This window comes from Arachis hypogaea, chromosome 16, assembly GCF_003086295.3.
Source record: "Arachis hypogaea cultivar Tifrunner chromosome 16, arahy.Tifrunner.gnm2.J5K5, whole genome shotgun sequence".
Lineage (NCBI taxonomy): Eukaryota > Viridiplantae > Streptophyta > Magnoliopsida > Fabales > Fabaceae > Arachis > Arachis hypogaea.
In genome coordinates, this window is record NC_092051.1 from 144149909 (window position 1) to 144167113 (window position 17205).

At 27.8% G+C, this 17205-nt stretch overlaps 1 protein-coding gene across 1 annotated transcript; it reads left to right on the forward strand.

Annotated features, from left to right (window-relative positions):
- Positions 1-12268: 12268 nt before the first annotated feature.
- Positions 12269-15565, forward strand: LOC112697463 (wall-associated receptor kinase 5). The gene is made up of 3 exons (XM_025750647.2): positions 12269-13486; positions 13579-13740; positions 14111-15565. The coding sequence occupies exons 1-3, from the start codon at positions 12592-12594 to the stop codon at positions 15331-15333; spliced, it is 2280 nt and encodes a 759-aa protein (XP_025606432.1). The 5' UTR covers positions 12269-12591; the 3' UTR covers positions 15334-15565.
- The last annotated feature ends 1640 nt before the right edge of the window (positions 15566-17205 follow it).

Sequence of the window (17205 nt, forward strand, 5' to 3'; positions counted from 1 at the left end):
GATGGTTCTTTTAGTAAAAGAACTGGGTTTTCAATAGCTTTATATTTTGGTATTTCTGTTTTTACAATTTTCTGAAATAATTCATCGACATAAATTCTTTCTCTGTTTTTAAATATTATACTATGATGGCTATTTGTTAAAGCATAATTTATTGCATATGTAATTGAAAATGGTTCATCGTCTTGTTCCATTAGATTCTTTCTGTGAAATTTATAAGCCAAACTTATAGATCTTCCAAGATTTTCAGTTGATAAAGGTATAGCATATCCAAGATGGGCATTGAATTTAACATTTATGTTTGCCAAATTTCCATGAACAATTCCAATTATTTGATCTATTGGGTCATCAGTAATTCTTTTGTCACAGATTGCTAAGCTTATTGGTGAATTAATTCCTTTCATATATGTAGTCTGTAGATTTGATTAAGACTTGTATAGTACTAATATGAATCCATCCAATTTTAGATCTTTTTTGTTGATCCTTAATTTTCTCAATCTGTTTACTCAATTCTTCATCATTTATCAGAGCTATTTCAAGTTCTCCATTAGCAGATTTTATCTTTATAGGAGATTCAAGTTAAATTTTTCCATAGTATATTATATTTTTTCTATTAAAAACTTCTTTTAAAAGATTTTGTTTATTAAAATTTTCATTTGATTTGAGATTTAATTCTGTTTTTAGAATAGCCTGTTTTTCATTATCTAATAAGGCAGATAATCTATAATAATCAGATTCTTCCGTTAATTCTAAACTTTCTAAATAATTCATAACTATGAGATTAAGATAAAGGCGTACATTTCTGGAGAAAAACTTCCTTTATTTAGAATATTTTACATAAGATATTTTTGTCTCCAGAGGGGAGATTGTAGATACTAACCCCAGAGGGGAGTTTAGAATTGGTTTTTCCTAAGGAAATTCTTCTTCAAACTATAGAATCGCCTAGGCCGCTTCCTCCTTGCTCTCCTAGCATATGAGTACTCTTAGCCTTCTGCTTTCTATTGTTTGATGCCTTCTACAATTGCCTAAGCAACCTATTTATAATGGTTGGGTCTAATGGACAATTCCCATCCTTACCCTTCTTATGACGTCATTGCTTACGTCATTGTTTATTATCTTGCACCAGCTACATTGTTGGTGCTCTATGACCTAAGCGCTTACGTCACTATGCAATAATGTTGAGAGATGCTTCAGATGTGCTGTCCTCCTCTTTCATCATGTGACCTTCAGATGCGTTGTCTTCTTCCTTTATCATGTGGGTTGATTCTGTTTTATTATTGCTTTCTTTAGATAACTCTGAGACACATAGCTGGCACTTGTGGTCTTCTCTGTCTTTTATCAAATAGCAGAGATTCCTCTTTATCCCTTCGGGGAGCTTTTCTAAGAGTCCAGATAAATTGTAGAATGCTGATTCAAATTCCACTAAGAGTCTCATCTCTCTTTCTTCAATTTCATTCCTTTTACTGGACACAAGCAAAGTATTTCTGCTTTTATAATTGATTCTTGTGTGAGATTCCCTTGTTATCTTTTGAGTTCTTTCGAAGACCCTTGCTAGTGTGCTGGCTAGTCTTCCTTCATGACTGTAGATTGTTAAATCTTGAACTTGATCAATTGGTTGAAAATTTCCTGGAAAGACGGACATGAAGATCACTTGATGTGCTGGAACCAAGCATTCTTCTTCTTCATTAAAAATAGGTTGACTATTCGTAAATTTTAGGGATATATCCCTTGGATTTACGTTGTCAATCATATTTTTAAATCTTTTTACTGCATCAATAAATCCTGCAGGAAACTCACTAATAATTTTCAAATCATTAAAAATTAAAATTGTATCAATTAATCCATACTGGAAAAACTGATAGGTGTCAGATGGGGAAGCCTCTGGAAATATAACCAGCTTTGTTAGCTGTTCTTTGGCAATAGGATAATATCCCAAGATTGTCCTCTTTTCTGCAGTCCAATTCAAGACTATATTAAGGGTTTTTCTGAGATTTGATCTACAAACCCTTTTCTTTTCCTTGATTTCAGCCATTGTAGGAATGTTTCTTATTATCCCTGTTCTCTGGGTTTGAATTGGAGCTTTATCTGCTCTTTTTAGGGTTTGCTCTGGATGAAGAGCTTCATATTCTCTAAAAGATTCCTTTGCCTCTTCCAGTGTTAAAAACCCTCCTTTATGAATTATCCTTGATTGCTGTGTAAATGGTGCTGCTTTTTCCTAGGCATCATATACTCCTTTCATGGGGGCATTATAAATTACATAATATTTTTTATCTTGGGTGGATTTTTTGATAATTTCAGCAATTGTTTTATTTTCTGGAATTTTTTCCTCACCTGATTTGTCCACCACGCTTAGCTGGCTGAACTCTGATGGTTTTGGTTGTTGTGTTGATTTCATTGCTTCGATGGCCTTCGTGAGGGATTGGATCTGTGTCCTTATTTGCTGACAATGCTTGCATTTTTCGAGTTCTTGTTTGTATTTTTGAATTTCTTGATTTAATGCATTGTAGACGAACTCCATTCTCTTGTTAATGTATCTGCAATAACATTTTTGTTACCCTTAATATATTCAATTTTTATTGGATATTGTAACAAAAATAATTGCCATCTTACCAATCGTTCATGATTATAATCACCTTTTAAATTATATCGTATGAAACCTGTTAAATAACTTGAATCTGTCCTTAAGGTAAATTCTTTGGGTAGTAAATCAATTTTCCATTTCTTAAGAGATTTAATTGTTGCTAGAGTTTTCCTTTCATGAGTAGTATATCTCTGTTCTGTTGGAGTAAAAGTCCCTGAAATATACCTGCAAAGTAATTCCTTTGGGGGATATTTAGAATCTAGTGATTCTTTTTCTTGTTCCAAACTTTTTATAGTTTTTTTAGCTTTTAGACATCCTGACCAGGTTATGTCTGAATCATCTGTTTCTACTATTAAGTAGTCATTTTCTTCTGGAATATAAAGTTCTGGAAGTTTTTCACATAATTCTTTAATCCTTTGAATTTGTATGCTATCTTTTTCATCCCATTTCCATACTTTTTTAGTACTTATTTTTGGAAATAAGTTTTTAGTGTATTTTGTTATATTCTTTAAAAATCCCTGATCAGAAATATAATTTATACACCCTAAAAATCTTTGTAATTGTTTTCTATCTTCTATTTTATTAGGAAATAAATTTACCTTTTCTAGAACATTTGGTTGAAGTTTTAGCTTTCCTTGAGTGGATAGAATTAATCCAAGGAACTCTATTTCTTGTTTTGCTATTTTTGCTTTCTTTTTACTAAGAACTAATCCTTTTTCCTTGCATCTTTCTAGGACTATTAATAATTTTTGAAGATGATCTTCTTTATCCTGTTTTGTAAAAATTAGTATATCATCAATGTATACTAAAACAAATTCATTTAACTCTTTTAGATTTTCTTCCATAAATCTTTGATAAATACCTGGGGCTTGCTTTAATCCGAATGATAATACATTCCATTCGTAAAGTAACACACTTGTTGATTCTTTTATTGGGCAAGTAAAAGCAGTTAATTTCTTTGTTTCTTCGTCTAAACGAAGTTGCCAATATCCTGATTTTGCATCAAGAGATGAAAACCAAGTTGCTCCTTTGATTTTTTCTAAAATATAATCTTTTCTTGGAAGTTTATGAGCATCACCAATAGTTGCTTCATTCATTTTCTTATAGTTTATTACCATTCTTCGTTTTCCCCTTTTAATTTCATTATTGTTTTCAACGTAAAAAGCTGGAGCCGCATGAGGACTTTTACTTAATCTTATAATTTCTTTTTCCAAAAGATCTTTACATTCTAATGAGAATTTTTCTCTATCTCTTGCGGAATAAGGAATTTTATTTGGAACATTTATCTCTTTTGTGGGATCTTTTAGTTTAATGCTTACTAATTCGTTATTTGTATTTTTAATATCTAAAGGATTTTCAGCACAAATTTCTTCCAAGAGTTCTTCTATCTTTATTTCAAGATTATTTTTTAGAATATTTATCTGAAAGTATAGATTTAAATAACATGTTTCTAATATAGAAAATATTTTAAATTTTAAGATCTTATCTATAGTAGTAGTTGGTATTTTTATACGTTTTGATTTTTGATTTATTGAAGAATCGTGTGGAGCTTTTAAAACTATATATGTTAATTCTTGAATGAATGGATGATATAGCTTTAAAAAGTTATTTCCTATGATAAAATCCATTCCAGAATCTAACATATATATAGATGGAACAATGAACCTATAATTTTGAATAAAAATTTCAACCATCTCTGCTTTTTGGTCAATTTTATGTATTAATTTGTCAGCTATTCTAACTCTTAATGGTTTCTTTAATTTTTTCCAATCAAGTTTTATATTTGAACTAGCAAAGCATTGTGTTGCCCCAGAATCTATGAAAGCATTTATAAACTTTTCTGTTATTTTTATAGTAATAAATGTAGCATTATTACTCAGTCTCTGAGTCTGTTTCCGAGACATATTCAAAAATATAGTCTAAGTTATCATCAGATTCTTCTAGTGGTTCCATGAAGCAAGACTTAGCAATTTCTATTTGTTTAGTAAGATCTTTTTTATCCTTCTTTTTCGGACATTCATTTGCGTAGTGTCTTTCTTCTTGGCAATACCAACATTTACAATTTTCTTTTTTATTTGGGCAATAGTTATTTCTTTGTCTTTTGTTTTTATTGTTATTTTCTTTTCTAAAATATCTCTTTTTTCTCCAGTTTGGATAGTATTTTCTTTTTCTAAATTGATATTTTCTTTTTCTTTGAAGATTTTTATTAAGACCATATTTTTGAGGTATCTCCTCATTATCCTGACAGCAAATTCTGATTATATTTGCAAATCTTTTTTGAGTTGCTTCTTGTATACAACGTTCTTTTATTTCCTCTCTTATTGCAGAGGTTGCTCCACCAAAATTATTTTCAATTGTTCCTCTATTTATTTCTCTTATAAATCTTCCCATTATAAATTCATTAGCAGGATATGGAAGTTTTGTTATGTACATACTAAGATAATGATTTTTATCTTCTTCTTTTAATTTGTAATAATGTATTCTATATTCACATATATAAGACTCTACATTACATAAATCATATATCTGAATATTGGCTAAATGGTTTTTTGCTTCTTGATATTCTTTATTATAGACTTCTTGTCTATGATCTATAATATTTTTTTCAAAAAATTCTTTATATAGAATCGTTATTATATATAATATTTTATCATAAGCTGTTGTTTTTGTTTCTAATTCTTCTATTATTTGGTTTTCCATTGATGTCATATAATCTCTTATAGTTCCTTTAGTATGAAACCCTATGTAATTCCAAATGTCCATTCCAGACAATTCACTAAGTTTTGGATTAGTAAAGGCTTCTAATAAGAAGGAATTCAACCAATTTTCGAAAATTTCTTTTTCGTTCTTTTTGCAGTCTAAATCGAGCATTCTTTCTCCTTCCATTTCCTGGATTTTAGAAACGTATTTTGATGGTATTTTTGTATATTTTGAATCTTTATTTATAAACCCTTTTTTAAAAGCATAATTATCAAAACCTGTTTCCCATTTAAATTGAGATTGATTATCCTTAGATGTTCCAGCTTCATTTTTTACTTGTACTGGAATAGCTGGTTCTTCGTCACTTGAATAATCTAGAATGTGTTCTTCATTTTCTATATTTTCAGAATTTACTAATTCTTCTTCTATTTGGAAACCATGTTCCATAATATTATTTTCTTGAGCCATTTTTAATTGTTTAAAAAGCATTGTAACTTCTTCTAATTTTTCTTCAATATTCATAATTTTAGTGGTGGTTTTACTTTTAAATCTGTTATGTTAATTATGTTTTGAAATTTTTCTTCCTTGGGGTTCTCTTTTTCCTTATTTCTTTGAAATTTTATGGATGTTAATATTTCTTCAAACATATCTACTATAGAATTTAATTGTGGGTTAAAAGTATGGTATAGATGTGGGGAATCATTTCCATGGTAACATTTTTTAGAAATTCCGTGTGAAAGATAAGTTTTTTCAGGTTTTTGAAGTCCTTCAATAAAACTTATAGTAAAATAAAGATTTTGAGAAAAATCATTTTGTATTGATTTTAAGAATTCGGTGTCATTACAGTTAACATTAGTTAAAATCATTAATTTTTTATCTATTAATTTTGATAACTTAATTATTTCTTTTCTTAAATCTTCTAATTTATTTTTTTCCATTAGGTAACGCTTTTTTTTGTGAAGAGTTACACTTTTAAATTTAAAAGTATAACTCTAGCCACCACTAGTTACTAGCCAGCAGAGACCTAGCTATATAACAATTCTTTTAAACTTATATTTGATTTTTTTTTTTTTTGAAAAATCTATAAATCTATTGTAGAATTCTTTGAAGGGTACTCTTATCAAATGCTCATAGATATTTGTTAAAGTATATGTGGCTGAAAATGTCAAATTTACTGCTAATTAAAATTCATTTAATCTTTAAAAATATTTTTAAATCTTATTTAAAACATAATTAAATTGAAAATATTAAGAGATTAGTACGTGTTTAGTGAAAAAAGAGTTAGTTACCATTGACTTAAATACAAGAGATAAATATAAAAGAATATTGAACACCTAATAATTTTTATTGTAATTATTAATTATACATAAATAATAATAATTATACCATGTGTATATTAAAATTAATTATTAAAATTAATCATTAATATAAAATATATATTAAAATATAAATATATATTAAAATAAATTAAATCACATATATATTTATACACAAATTTATTAATAATTAATTAATTTTAATGTACCAATAATATTTTTAAAATCATTAATATGCTAAAAAAGTACAAGTATTTCTCGTTAGTGAAGATGCTAAGTGGATGCTATACGAACCCGGCCGTTGGGGATTATATTATATAGCAATTAGCAAGTCTATGAGTCAATAATAGTAGAGACACAAACTAATTTAAATTGGTCCAATAACTAATTTCGCTCTCGTATGTTTAAATAAGTATTGAGAGTTTAAATTTTTTTTTTAAAATAATATCGTAAACAACAAAAATAATTCTAAAGATATAATAGCTAAAATTATTTTATATAATATAATATTTATAATTTTATTCATATAATATCTATAATTATATATTTATTATTTCTAAAATTATATAATTATTTTAACCATAGTTAATAAATATTAAATAAGTTTATTTTAAAAAATTTAAATCAATTTTTTATAAACAATTATTGCTATGAATTTGTTTAAGCTAAGCAAGTCAAGTAAACAAGCGTGAGCGACGACTTCACATCCGACAGTGTTAAGTCTGAACGTGTTTTATACTTATTTATTGGAAAATTATGACATGTCCGGAAAACTCTTCTATGTACGTACAATTATTTCCCCAAACATTAATATTTTTGTCTTTGCAGCAAGTGAAGGATGATTTTTACCCTTTTTCTGAAGTGTTTTCTTACAAATGACCAACTTAGAAAGAAGGCTAAGGATTTGGTGACCTCAAATAAATATAAAATTTATCCCATTCTTCTATTTTTAAAATTAAAATTCTTCTATTTATTTTTTGTTTTTAAATTTTAAACCCATCGCAAAATAATTATGCTGTTAAAAAAACAACTCTACATTTTCTCTTCCTTTCATACATCATTTCTTATTGCTAATATTGGATTGAGAGCCTGCCTTGGTTGACTCGGCTTGCATTGTCATTAGATCCCAACAAATCATTTTGCCCAAATCATACATTAAAAGACAATAGATTTATGACTTTTTAGTACTAACTTAATACTGTTCTAGATCCTATGAGACGTGATCATTTTTTCTTGATACGGGTACATTTCATAAAATAAAAAATAAATAGAAGAATTTTAATTCATGCATTGTTACAGAATATCAATACAACTCATGCATTATTACTACAACTCTATTCACGTTTAGCTCTAATTGTTGCAATAATCTATTCTTCTCCTTACCAAAAAAGAATAGAGTCAATTAACCGCACAAAACTATTTTGATCTAGTTTTCTATCACCACATATTTTTCTATGCAATACTACCTGGTCTTTTCTAGCAAGATGCTTCATCTTTCACCATCTCAAGCAAATAAAACACTTCGTACATTCGTTGTCGAATGTGGTGATAGCTAGTCATGGTCTTCCCCGAACTCATCATTACAACTCGGAGTTATTGAATTGACTTGACTTGGGTAGTTTTTAAACTTAGTTGCGGTCAACGATATACATGCGTAACGGCTCTTGTTCTCTGTGGGGGGAACAAAAAAATTCATAAGAGCGAGGGCATCAAATGAATACAAAATTAAAAATAATTAACCCTAAGTCTTTAGCTAAAATGTTAATATTTTTTTATATCTTCAATGCTTCAATCTTTAAATCTTATTATTTGTTATATTAAAATTCAATCTTTAAATTCGTTAAAATAAACAAATATAGAAGAAAAGCAATTTTAAACACTTGAAAAATTTTACTCTTGTCTATTTATATATAGCATAACGGCATAATCTCTTTTTTAAATTTTATACTCTTGTCGAATGTTGAATTGTTCATTTTTCTTATTATTATTTTCTTCCGTTTGCTTTTTCTATTTGCTAAAATACTGCAGAAAATATTTAAAATAGAAAGCAAGATACCTGTTGGTAGCTACAGCTTTCTTTTTATTTCATGTCAATAAAAATTGTAAGATTGAAATAAAATAACCTAACAATAATACGTGTGGTTGGACTAATTTTTAGTATATCTTCAATCCATGGTAAATCATATAATATAATATATTAAATGAAAAAAAATTATACTATGTATATACAAAAAGTAATCATCAATTAACCATCGTATTTTTTAATGCGTATTTAATATTTAATATCTTTTTAGAAAAATACTAAAAAATTATCAAAATTTATTATTTTTTATTATTAATTAGTTATTAATATTTAAAAGTGTGGGTTAAAATATTTTGTTAAATTATTAAATTAAAAAAAATTGGTTGATAATTAAAAGTAATGGCAAAAAATAATAGATTCTTATGACTCTTTATAACATTTATCATTTTTTATTATATTTCTATAGACATTCTATATATGGAGTGTTTCAGTTAAAATTCATAAATATATGTTTTACAATCAATTTTTTGTCGTATTTTTTAATTTTGCTTTAAATATTAATATATTTTTCGTTTTAGAATTTTGTTTTTTTTTTTATTAATTCACCCATATTTTTATTCTTTTAATTACATAATGCTTGTTTCCAATCAAATTTGAATTTTTCATTTGGTCTTGCATTGATTGCATATCGCCGTAGTCTTTTACAATGTATCACATTTTATGAAGTTTCTTCTTGCATATTGGGTGGTATTCATGCATTGACCCAAGTGATAATTTTATGATGTGAGATTTCAACGTATGTAGGGATAGTAAGCTATATTTTATCAAATGATGGTTGAATTTACTTAGATACTATGACTCGTAGAATAAAATGTTGGTAAAACTAACTTTTCAAAGGAGTTTGTTTTATGATTCAACAATCGCAAATCGAGCTTTATAAGCCAAATTTATTTTCCAGTATGTTCAAACTTTCTATATCTGGCTGATGATCATTTTCGAAATAAAATATACAATGAGATTTGGTTCTTTTAATTTAGTACAACTTTAAAAAATTTACGAATTATTCATCCACCACGTTAACTTTTTTTCAACAAAAAGGTCATTCTAAAATTTAGTGTAATATTAATGACAATTTTGATTTTTAAAAAAAATTAAAAATTAAAATAATACTTTATTCAATATATTCTTGAGTAATTTTTTTTTATATAGTTATTGTTACAATTATTAACCACCAAGAATACTAAATATTTTTTATAACAATTAAGTGACAGTGAAAAATATATTTAAACAAAAACAAGTATTTATTATAAAAAATACTCTATCAAAATAATTATTTTTAGTGGCCATTAAAATTGGTCATTTTTTTTGTAGTGATATATATATAGCCACAAATTTTATTACGATAACAATACCATAGTATCATAACAATAATATTACAATTGTAAATTATTGTTAATGAAAATAGTCATTAATGTAAGATTACTTGAGACGAAAAGTTTTTTTTGAAGTGCATAGAATTTAACACTGCGAGGTGGAGCATTTGAAGTTAAATAAACTAGATATACAACACGTCAAAGATTTCAAAAAAATCTAATAACCTCAAGTCATTTTCAGTATTACCATCAATAGTGTTGAATTCAAATTCTAGAATTAACAGCGGAGAAAAAAAAATCTAACCAAATAGTTAATTTTTTTTATATACTAGTTAATGGATATTAACGTGTAATTCTATAATTATTGTTAAGTTTTTCTCCACCCCATGACTTGGTTTTGAGTTTCATTGAATTTAAAAAAAAAAAGAGAGAAGAGACTCAGAAGGAAGTAGTGGATGGAGTCTATAAAGAAGACTAGCTGATTCAAGGTTCAAAGTCAAAATCAACTTAAATTATAGTAAAAAAATTTGAGGTGTATAATAACTTAAGAGAGAAGTGAACACGACGGTCTAAAATTATTATAATATTGTTTATGATTAATATTTTTTATTAATTATTTTAGTTAATATTTTAGATTAACACTTTATTTTCTTATTGTTAACATTTAAAATTTAAATAAATATATTTTTGTTAATAAAATATATGTTAAAAAATAATAATTTTTGTTTGTGATGTAATATTTTTTCAAATTATTATTAGAGAATGGCCAACAATTGATTTCCAATACTAACCCAAATACCTAGTACCCAATAATTTTCACTCACAGGCCACTCTCTTCCTTTTTAAGCTGGTCATTTATAACAAAACACTTCTTCATCAAGGATTTAAATCATCCTTCAATTACTCAATGCAAGACAAAAATGTTTGGAAAAATTGTTTTACATAGAACATATGGTAATTTTTCAAAAGTATAAATTATAAAACACGTTTAGACGTACCATTATTGTCGGATTTGAAGTCATCGCTCGCGCTTGTTGACTTGACTTGCATAGCTTAAACACATTCAGAGACTTGCTAATTATTGCTATATAATCCCCAAGAATCCAGGTTCTTTCAAGGAATTTGTTACAGTAGTCTTGTTCCTACAATAATGGTGTTAATATTTTATGTATATTTAATATAATTGTAATAAGAAATATTAGATAATTAATATTTTTTTATATTTATCTTATATTTAAATCAATATTAGCTAACTTCTTTTTCACTAAAAATGTTATAAGTTTTAAATAAGACTTAAAAATGTTTTAAGAGAGGCATGAAATTTGACATTTTCAGCCACATATACATGCCCTACAAAGAATTTTACAATAGATGTATGGGGCACTCTACTATATAGATTGAGTGATATAGAGAGAGAAAATAATTTTTTTTATAGTTATTTTTTATTATTTTATTGTTATTCAAAGTGTGGGTTCTACCTTTTTCAATCTCTCTTTCATCCCATAAAAAGAAAGATCTGTAAACTTATATCTTTACCATATAATTCACCTAGATGTATATATAGAATTCTTTTTTAAAAAATAAGTATAAAATATAATGACAGGCTCATGGATTTTTTTAGAGGATAAAAGAAGTAAACTTACAAAGAAATAATTTGACTTATAAGATCATGAAAAATTGCATTACTAGGTATATAAAACAAAGTAATAAATTAAACTGTTACGTAATATAATATTCTCCTCATATAAAAAATATACATTTAACATATTTATATTTCATAAGAAAATTAGTTAAAATGAAAATATTTTTATAAAAATAAAATATTAGACACAAATTCTAGGTTAGTCTTCTCTGCACAAATGACAAATCAATGAATGCATATAAATATTAGATATAAATTACGGGATAAGACTTCCGTACAAGACAATATATAATATTTTCATAGTGAGTGAGATTTAGATAAGTTTTTAGTATACCTTTTATTTAAAATAAAACTATCAAAAGTTATTTTAATATTTCAAAATAAAAGTTTAAGCAAGGAGTTAATCTTTTAGATAACATTATTAATTTTTTTAAATTATTCTTTTATTACAAATTCTAAATTTTAAATCCAAAACATTAAAATTTAAATTATAAAGTTCTTAAGAAAATAAAAAATAACTTTATAATAAAAAATTAATTAATATGTGTTTTTTAGAAAGTATAAGAACAAATTTTTAATTAGTCAATATTAATGGATTTTTTTATTTTAAAATTTTTTATTTTTTAGAGGTTTTAAAATTTAGAGTCTCGGGTTAAAGATTTATGATTTAGAATTTAGAATATAAAATTAAAAAAATAATTTTGTCAAAAAATTGGCTCTTAAGATTTTTTTTTTTCAATTATTATACATCAGGGTGCATTTTCCTTAGCAACTTGGTCTGATAAGTTGAACACTTCAACACCCTTTGTTGCTATCTATAAAAGAATGAACTCACGAGCCATTTTCTATTCACAATTCACACTTGAAATTCCTAATACTTTTGTTTATGTTGAGAGAGTTGAAGCTTGATCTTGTGAGGCATAGAGGATCATATTGGTGTTAATATAGTTGTGGGGGGAATGGGAGTGAAGGGCATGTTATTTGTTATTGTTGCCTTGGTCCTTGTAGAAGTAGAAGTAGAAGTAGTAGCTATAGATGATATTGACAGTACTCAAATAGCTCTTCATGGGTGCCAAAGGAATTGTGGAGATGTTCAAATTCCGTATCCATTTGGCATAGGAAAAACCGAAAACGGTACTACCTGTTTCTTAGACAAACCATTTAATCTTACTTGCAACAGTAGTAGTTCCAGTTTAACATCGGGCAATGTCCAAGTTATAAACATCAACATCTCCCAAGGTCAAGCAGATATGTTGATTTTTGTCTCCAAATATTGTTATAATAGTAGCTATGGTAACAACGCTGTAAGTAGCCAACCCAGCGGGCTCATAAGTAGTTCTTCTTTCACCATTTCGAGCAAAGACAACAAGTTCATAAGTGTTGGCTGCGATACTTACGGCTATCTTAATAGCTTCTACAACAACAATGCAGGTTATTCAACAGGGTGCTTAACAAGATGTTATGGCAACACTAAGGAAATCAAGGATGGAGATTGTTCCGGTATTGGGTGCTGTGAGGTGGATATTCCTCCCAAGATGAGATCGGTCTCAACTCAAGCAGGTACCTTTTTCAATTTCCAGGATTCTCTGGTCTTCAACAACTGTAGCTATTCCTTTGTTGTCAAGAATGGCAACTACACGTTTAAGAAGGCCCACTTGGAGAATCTACCATATGAGATGCTCCCTGTGGTGTTCAATTGGAGTGTTGGAAACGAAACATGTAAAAAATCACTCAACAGAGGTACCAACATTTGCAAGGGAAATAGTATTTGTATGGATGCAGAAAGTGGATATGGTTACCGGTGTCAATGCCAGAAAGGTTTTGAAGGAAATCCATACCTTCATAATTGCACAGGTAATTAACTAATTCTATTAAGCATTCATCTGTATATTTATGTATAGTTAGTTATCTTTTGTATGACATCTTCAATTTGTTTTCTCTTGCAGATATTGATGAATGTGAGACGGGACAACATTCATGTGCAAGTAAACATAATTGTCGCAATGAAATTGGATTCCACGGATGCTTTTGTCCTAACGGACAATCAGGAAATGGATCAACAATAGAAGGGTGCCACAAGAAAAATTTGCTTCCACAAATTGTGATTGGTAAGCAATTTAACCACATTTAGATTTATTGTGCCTACTAGAGATATTAATATAACACAAACAGCAGAATATATTTTTTTAGTCATTAGTTTTTTAGTTTAATAATTCAACAATACACTTTTAATTCACACTTTTAAACATTGCTAATTGACCAAAAATAATAAATTTCATGGGTCCTCTAACATTTTTCTCTTGTATATACATCCAATTTTAGTTACTAATTAGTAAGATTGCAGGGTCAATTAATATTTTAATATAGTGGATCAATACTCTTTTATTGTACATGTAAAATCATTATAAGATAAAATAAGATAGTTAAAATTTCTATTTTTAAAAGAAAAAATACTGAACAATATTATCCAACATGCAGGTGCAAGTGCAGGATTCATAGCTATTTTTGTGGGAACTTCTTTGCTATACTTAACACACCAAAAGAGAAAATTCATCAAACTTAAAGAGAAGTTTTTTAAGCAAAATGGTGGTCTTCTTTTGCTACAACAACTCTCTTCAAGAGAAGAATCCTCCCATACTATTCAAATTTTCACCGCCAAAGAATTGAAGAAGGCCACCAACAACTATGATGAGAACTTAATCATTGGCAGGGGAGGTTTCGGCACAGTTTTCAAAGGAGTTCTAGAGAATAACACAATTGTTGCTATCAAGAAGTCCAGAATAGTTGATGCTGACCAAGTTGATCAATTCATCCACGAGGTTATCGTTCTGTCCCAAGTTAACCACAGAAATGTGGTGAAGCTTTTGGGTTGTTGTTTAGAAACAGAAGTCCCTCTTCTTGTCTATGAGTTTGTAAGGAATGGCACACTTTTCGATTTCATCCATAATGAAAACAAGAGAAATCATTTCAATTGGGAAAATCGTCTCAGAATTGCAACAGAGACAGTCGGAGCTTTATCATATCTTCATTCATCTGCTTCCATTCCAATTGTCCACAGAGATGTTAAGAGTACTAACATTCTCTTAGACGAAGATTACACTGCCAAAGTCTCTGACTTTGGAGCTTCAAAATTTGTTCCATTGAATCAAAATACATTAGCTACAGTGGTGCAAGGAACTTTTGGTTACTTGGATCCAGAATACATGCAAACTTGCCAACTAACTGAAAAAAGTGATGTGTATAGCTTTGGTGTTGTGCTCGCTGAGCTTCTTACGGGAAAGAAACCTCTTATGTTTGAGAAGTCGGAAGAGAAAACAAATCTTGCTATGTACTTGACATCTTGCCTGGAAGAGGATCGCTTGTTTGAAGCTCTTCAAGTTGGAATCTTGAACGAAGAAAATAAACAAGAGATTGTGGAAGTTGCTATTGTTGCAGCAAAGTGTTTGAGACTTAAAGGCGAAGAAAGGCCAAGCATGAAGGAAGTGGCAATGGAATTAGAGGGAATAAGGTTAATGTCAAAGTCCCACTGGGTTAATAATGCAGACAAGAATTTTGAAGAGATCCAGCACTTGCTTCCAGTGTCATCATCGTCAGAAAAATATGAGCATGGTGATAGCAGCAGTGGCAGTCATCAAAATACCAAATATGATAGTATCATCAGGGATCAAGAAGTGCTAATTGCCTTGCCAAGTGGAAGGTGATAATGCTAGCTTACCAGTTATCACACACATACTAAATAATATTGTGGTAGGTGAAGATGACACTGAAAATTTTTTACGGTGTTTGTTTTATCTGTGATTGTGTTGACTTTTTTTCTCATAGAATTGTGTTTTTGTCTTTTAGACTGTTATAATGGGCTCTCTTTTTTAAATAAAATAAAAATAGGTAAAATTTAGGGTGATTATCATTATGATAATTACAGAAATTATATAATTTTAATAACACTTAAAAAGTATTACTAAAATTTAGATTATCTTTTTATTTTTATTTTTTAAATTAAAAAATATTACTGTACTTTTAATAATTTTTTTAACATTATTAAAATTATATAATCTTCTTAACTATCATCATAATAATAACCACAAAAACATATACCATATCTTCCTGAAAGCAACTTCAGACCAAAACGAGTGGGCTTGTTGTCGAATGTGACTATCATGGCCATCTCCAGATCAATTATTACAACTCGGGAGTTGTTGACTTGACTTGCCTAGGCTTTAAAGAATTTTTTTTTTGTTCAGTGAATTGAACAACCTCAATTTTAGATACCTCAATAGATAGGATAACTTATCCACACACTCTTCACACATTTATCATATTTTTTTCTCAAATGTATCCTCTAGAGTTTGAACTCTAAATCTCTAGATTTTAATGATAGAGAAGGGAAAAACGTCATCTGAACTAAGGTTCTTCGGCGACTTTAAAGTTTAAACTATAGTCGCGCCATATGGGTAATCATGGACTGGGACCGGGTCGGATTTGGCCTCGGTCCTAAAAAATAACCGGATAAATTTTGATCCAATTCGAAGTAATATGAACAAATTGAATTAAACTAAGTAGATCTAATATAAAATTAATATATATAAATTTATAAATTTTATATATTAAAATAATAAAATTTTATTTTTTAAAATTAAATTTAATAAATATTATGTTATATTTATATAAAAATAAATTATTTTAAAATAAAAATAGTATTGTATGACATAAAAAATAATAATTAAAATATAAAAATATAATATAATATTATTAATTTTATTTTAAAATATATATTTTTATTATAAAAAATAATTTTGAGAAAAGTCGATAATATAAAATATAATTCAAACTCAATTTAAAAATAACACAGAATAGAAATTGAAAATTCAAATCCGATAAAATATGCTTTGGGTCTTGAATACCCTGCTTTGTTATCAACAAAATATAGATACGTAACTATTCTTGTTCTCTCTGGAGAAACCAGAAATTTTATAAAAAAAGGTAAACAAATTAAATACAAATAAAAAATATGCAAAAATGACTTCGAAGCAGCTAGAATCTAAAATATAATTCATTTTTTTTAACCCAAAACCCTATATGAACTCCGACCCGAAACCCTAACTAGTTCCTTTTTCACTTCAACGCCACTGTTGCAGGAAGATGCTCCCATTGTTGTTATTATCTTCCCTTGTTGCAACGAACAGATTACAAGCTCCTTCTTCCATTTGATTACTGATTTTGGATTAAGTATAAGTGCAATTAAAACAAATTCGAATTCAGAAATAGGAGGAAAAACACACAATACCGCAGCCATATTTAGGCCCGAATCGAATTCAGGCTGGTCTGTACTTTGAATACTTCTAACTATATTAATAGTTCCATCTCTATTTCTTTTCTATTGCATGTCAATAAATGTTGTAAGTTTGAAAAAAAAAACAACTAATAATAAATGTGGTTGGACTAATATTTTTACTATATCTACAATAAGTCAATAATCCATGTTAAATCATATAATATAATATATATTGAATTAAAAAAATAAGTATACTAATAAGTATATTTAAAAATTAGTCATCATTAATAGTCGTATATAA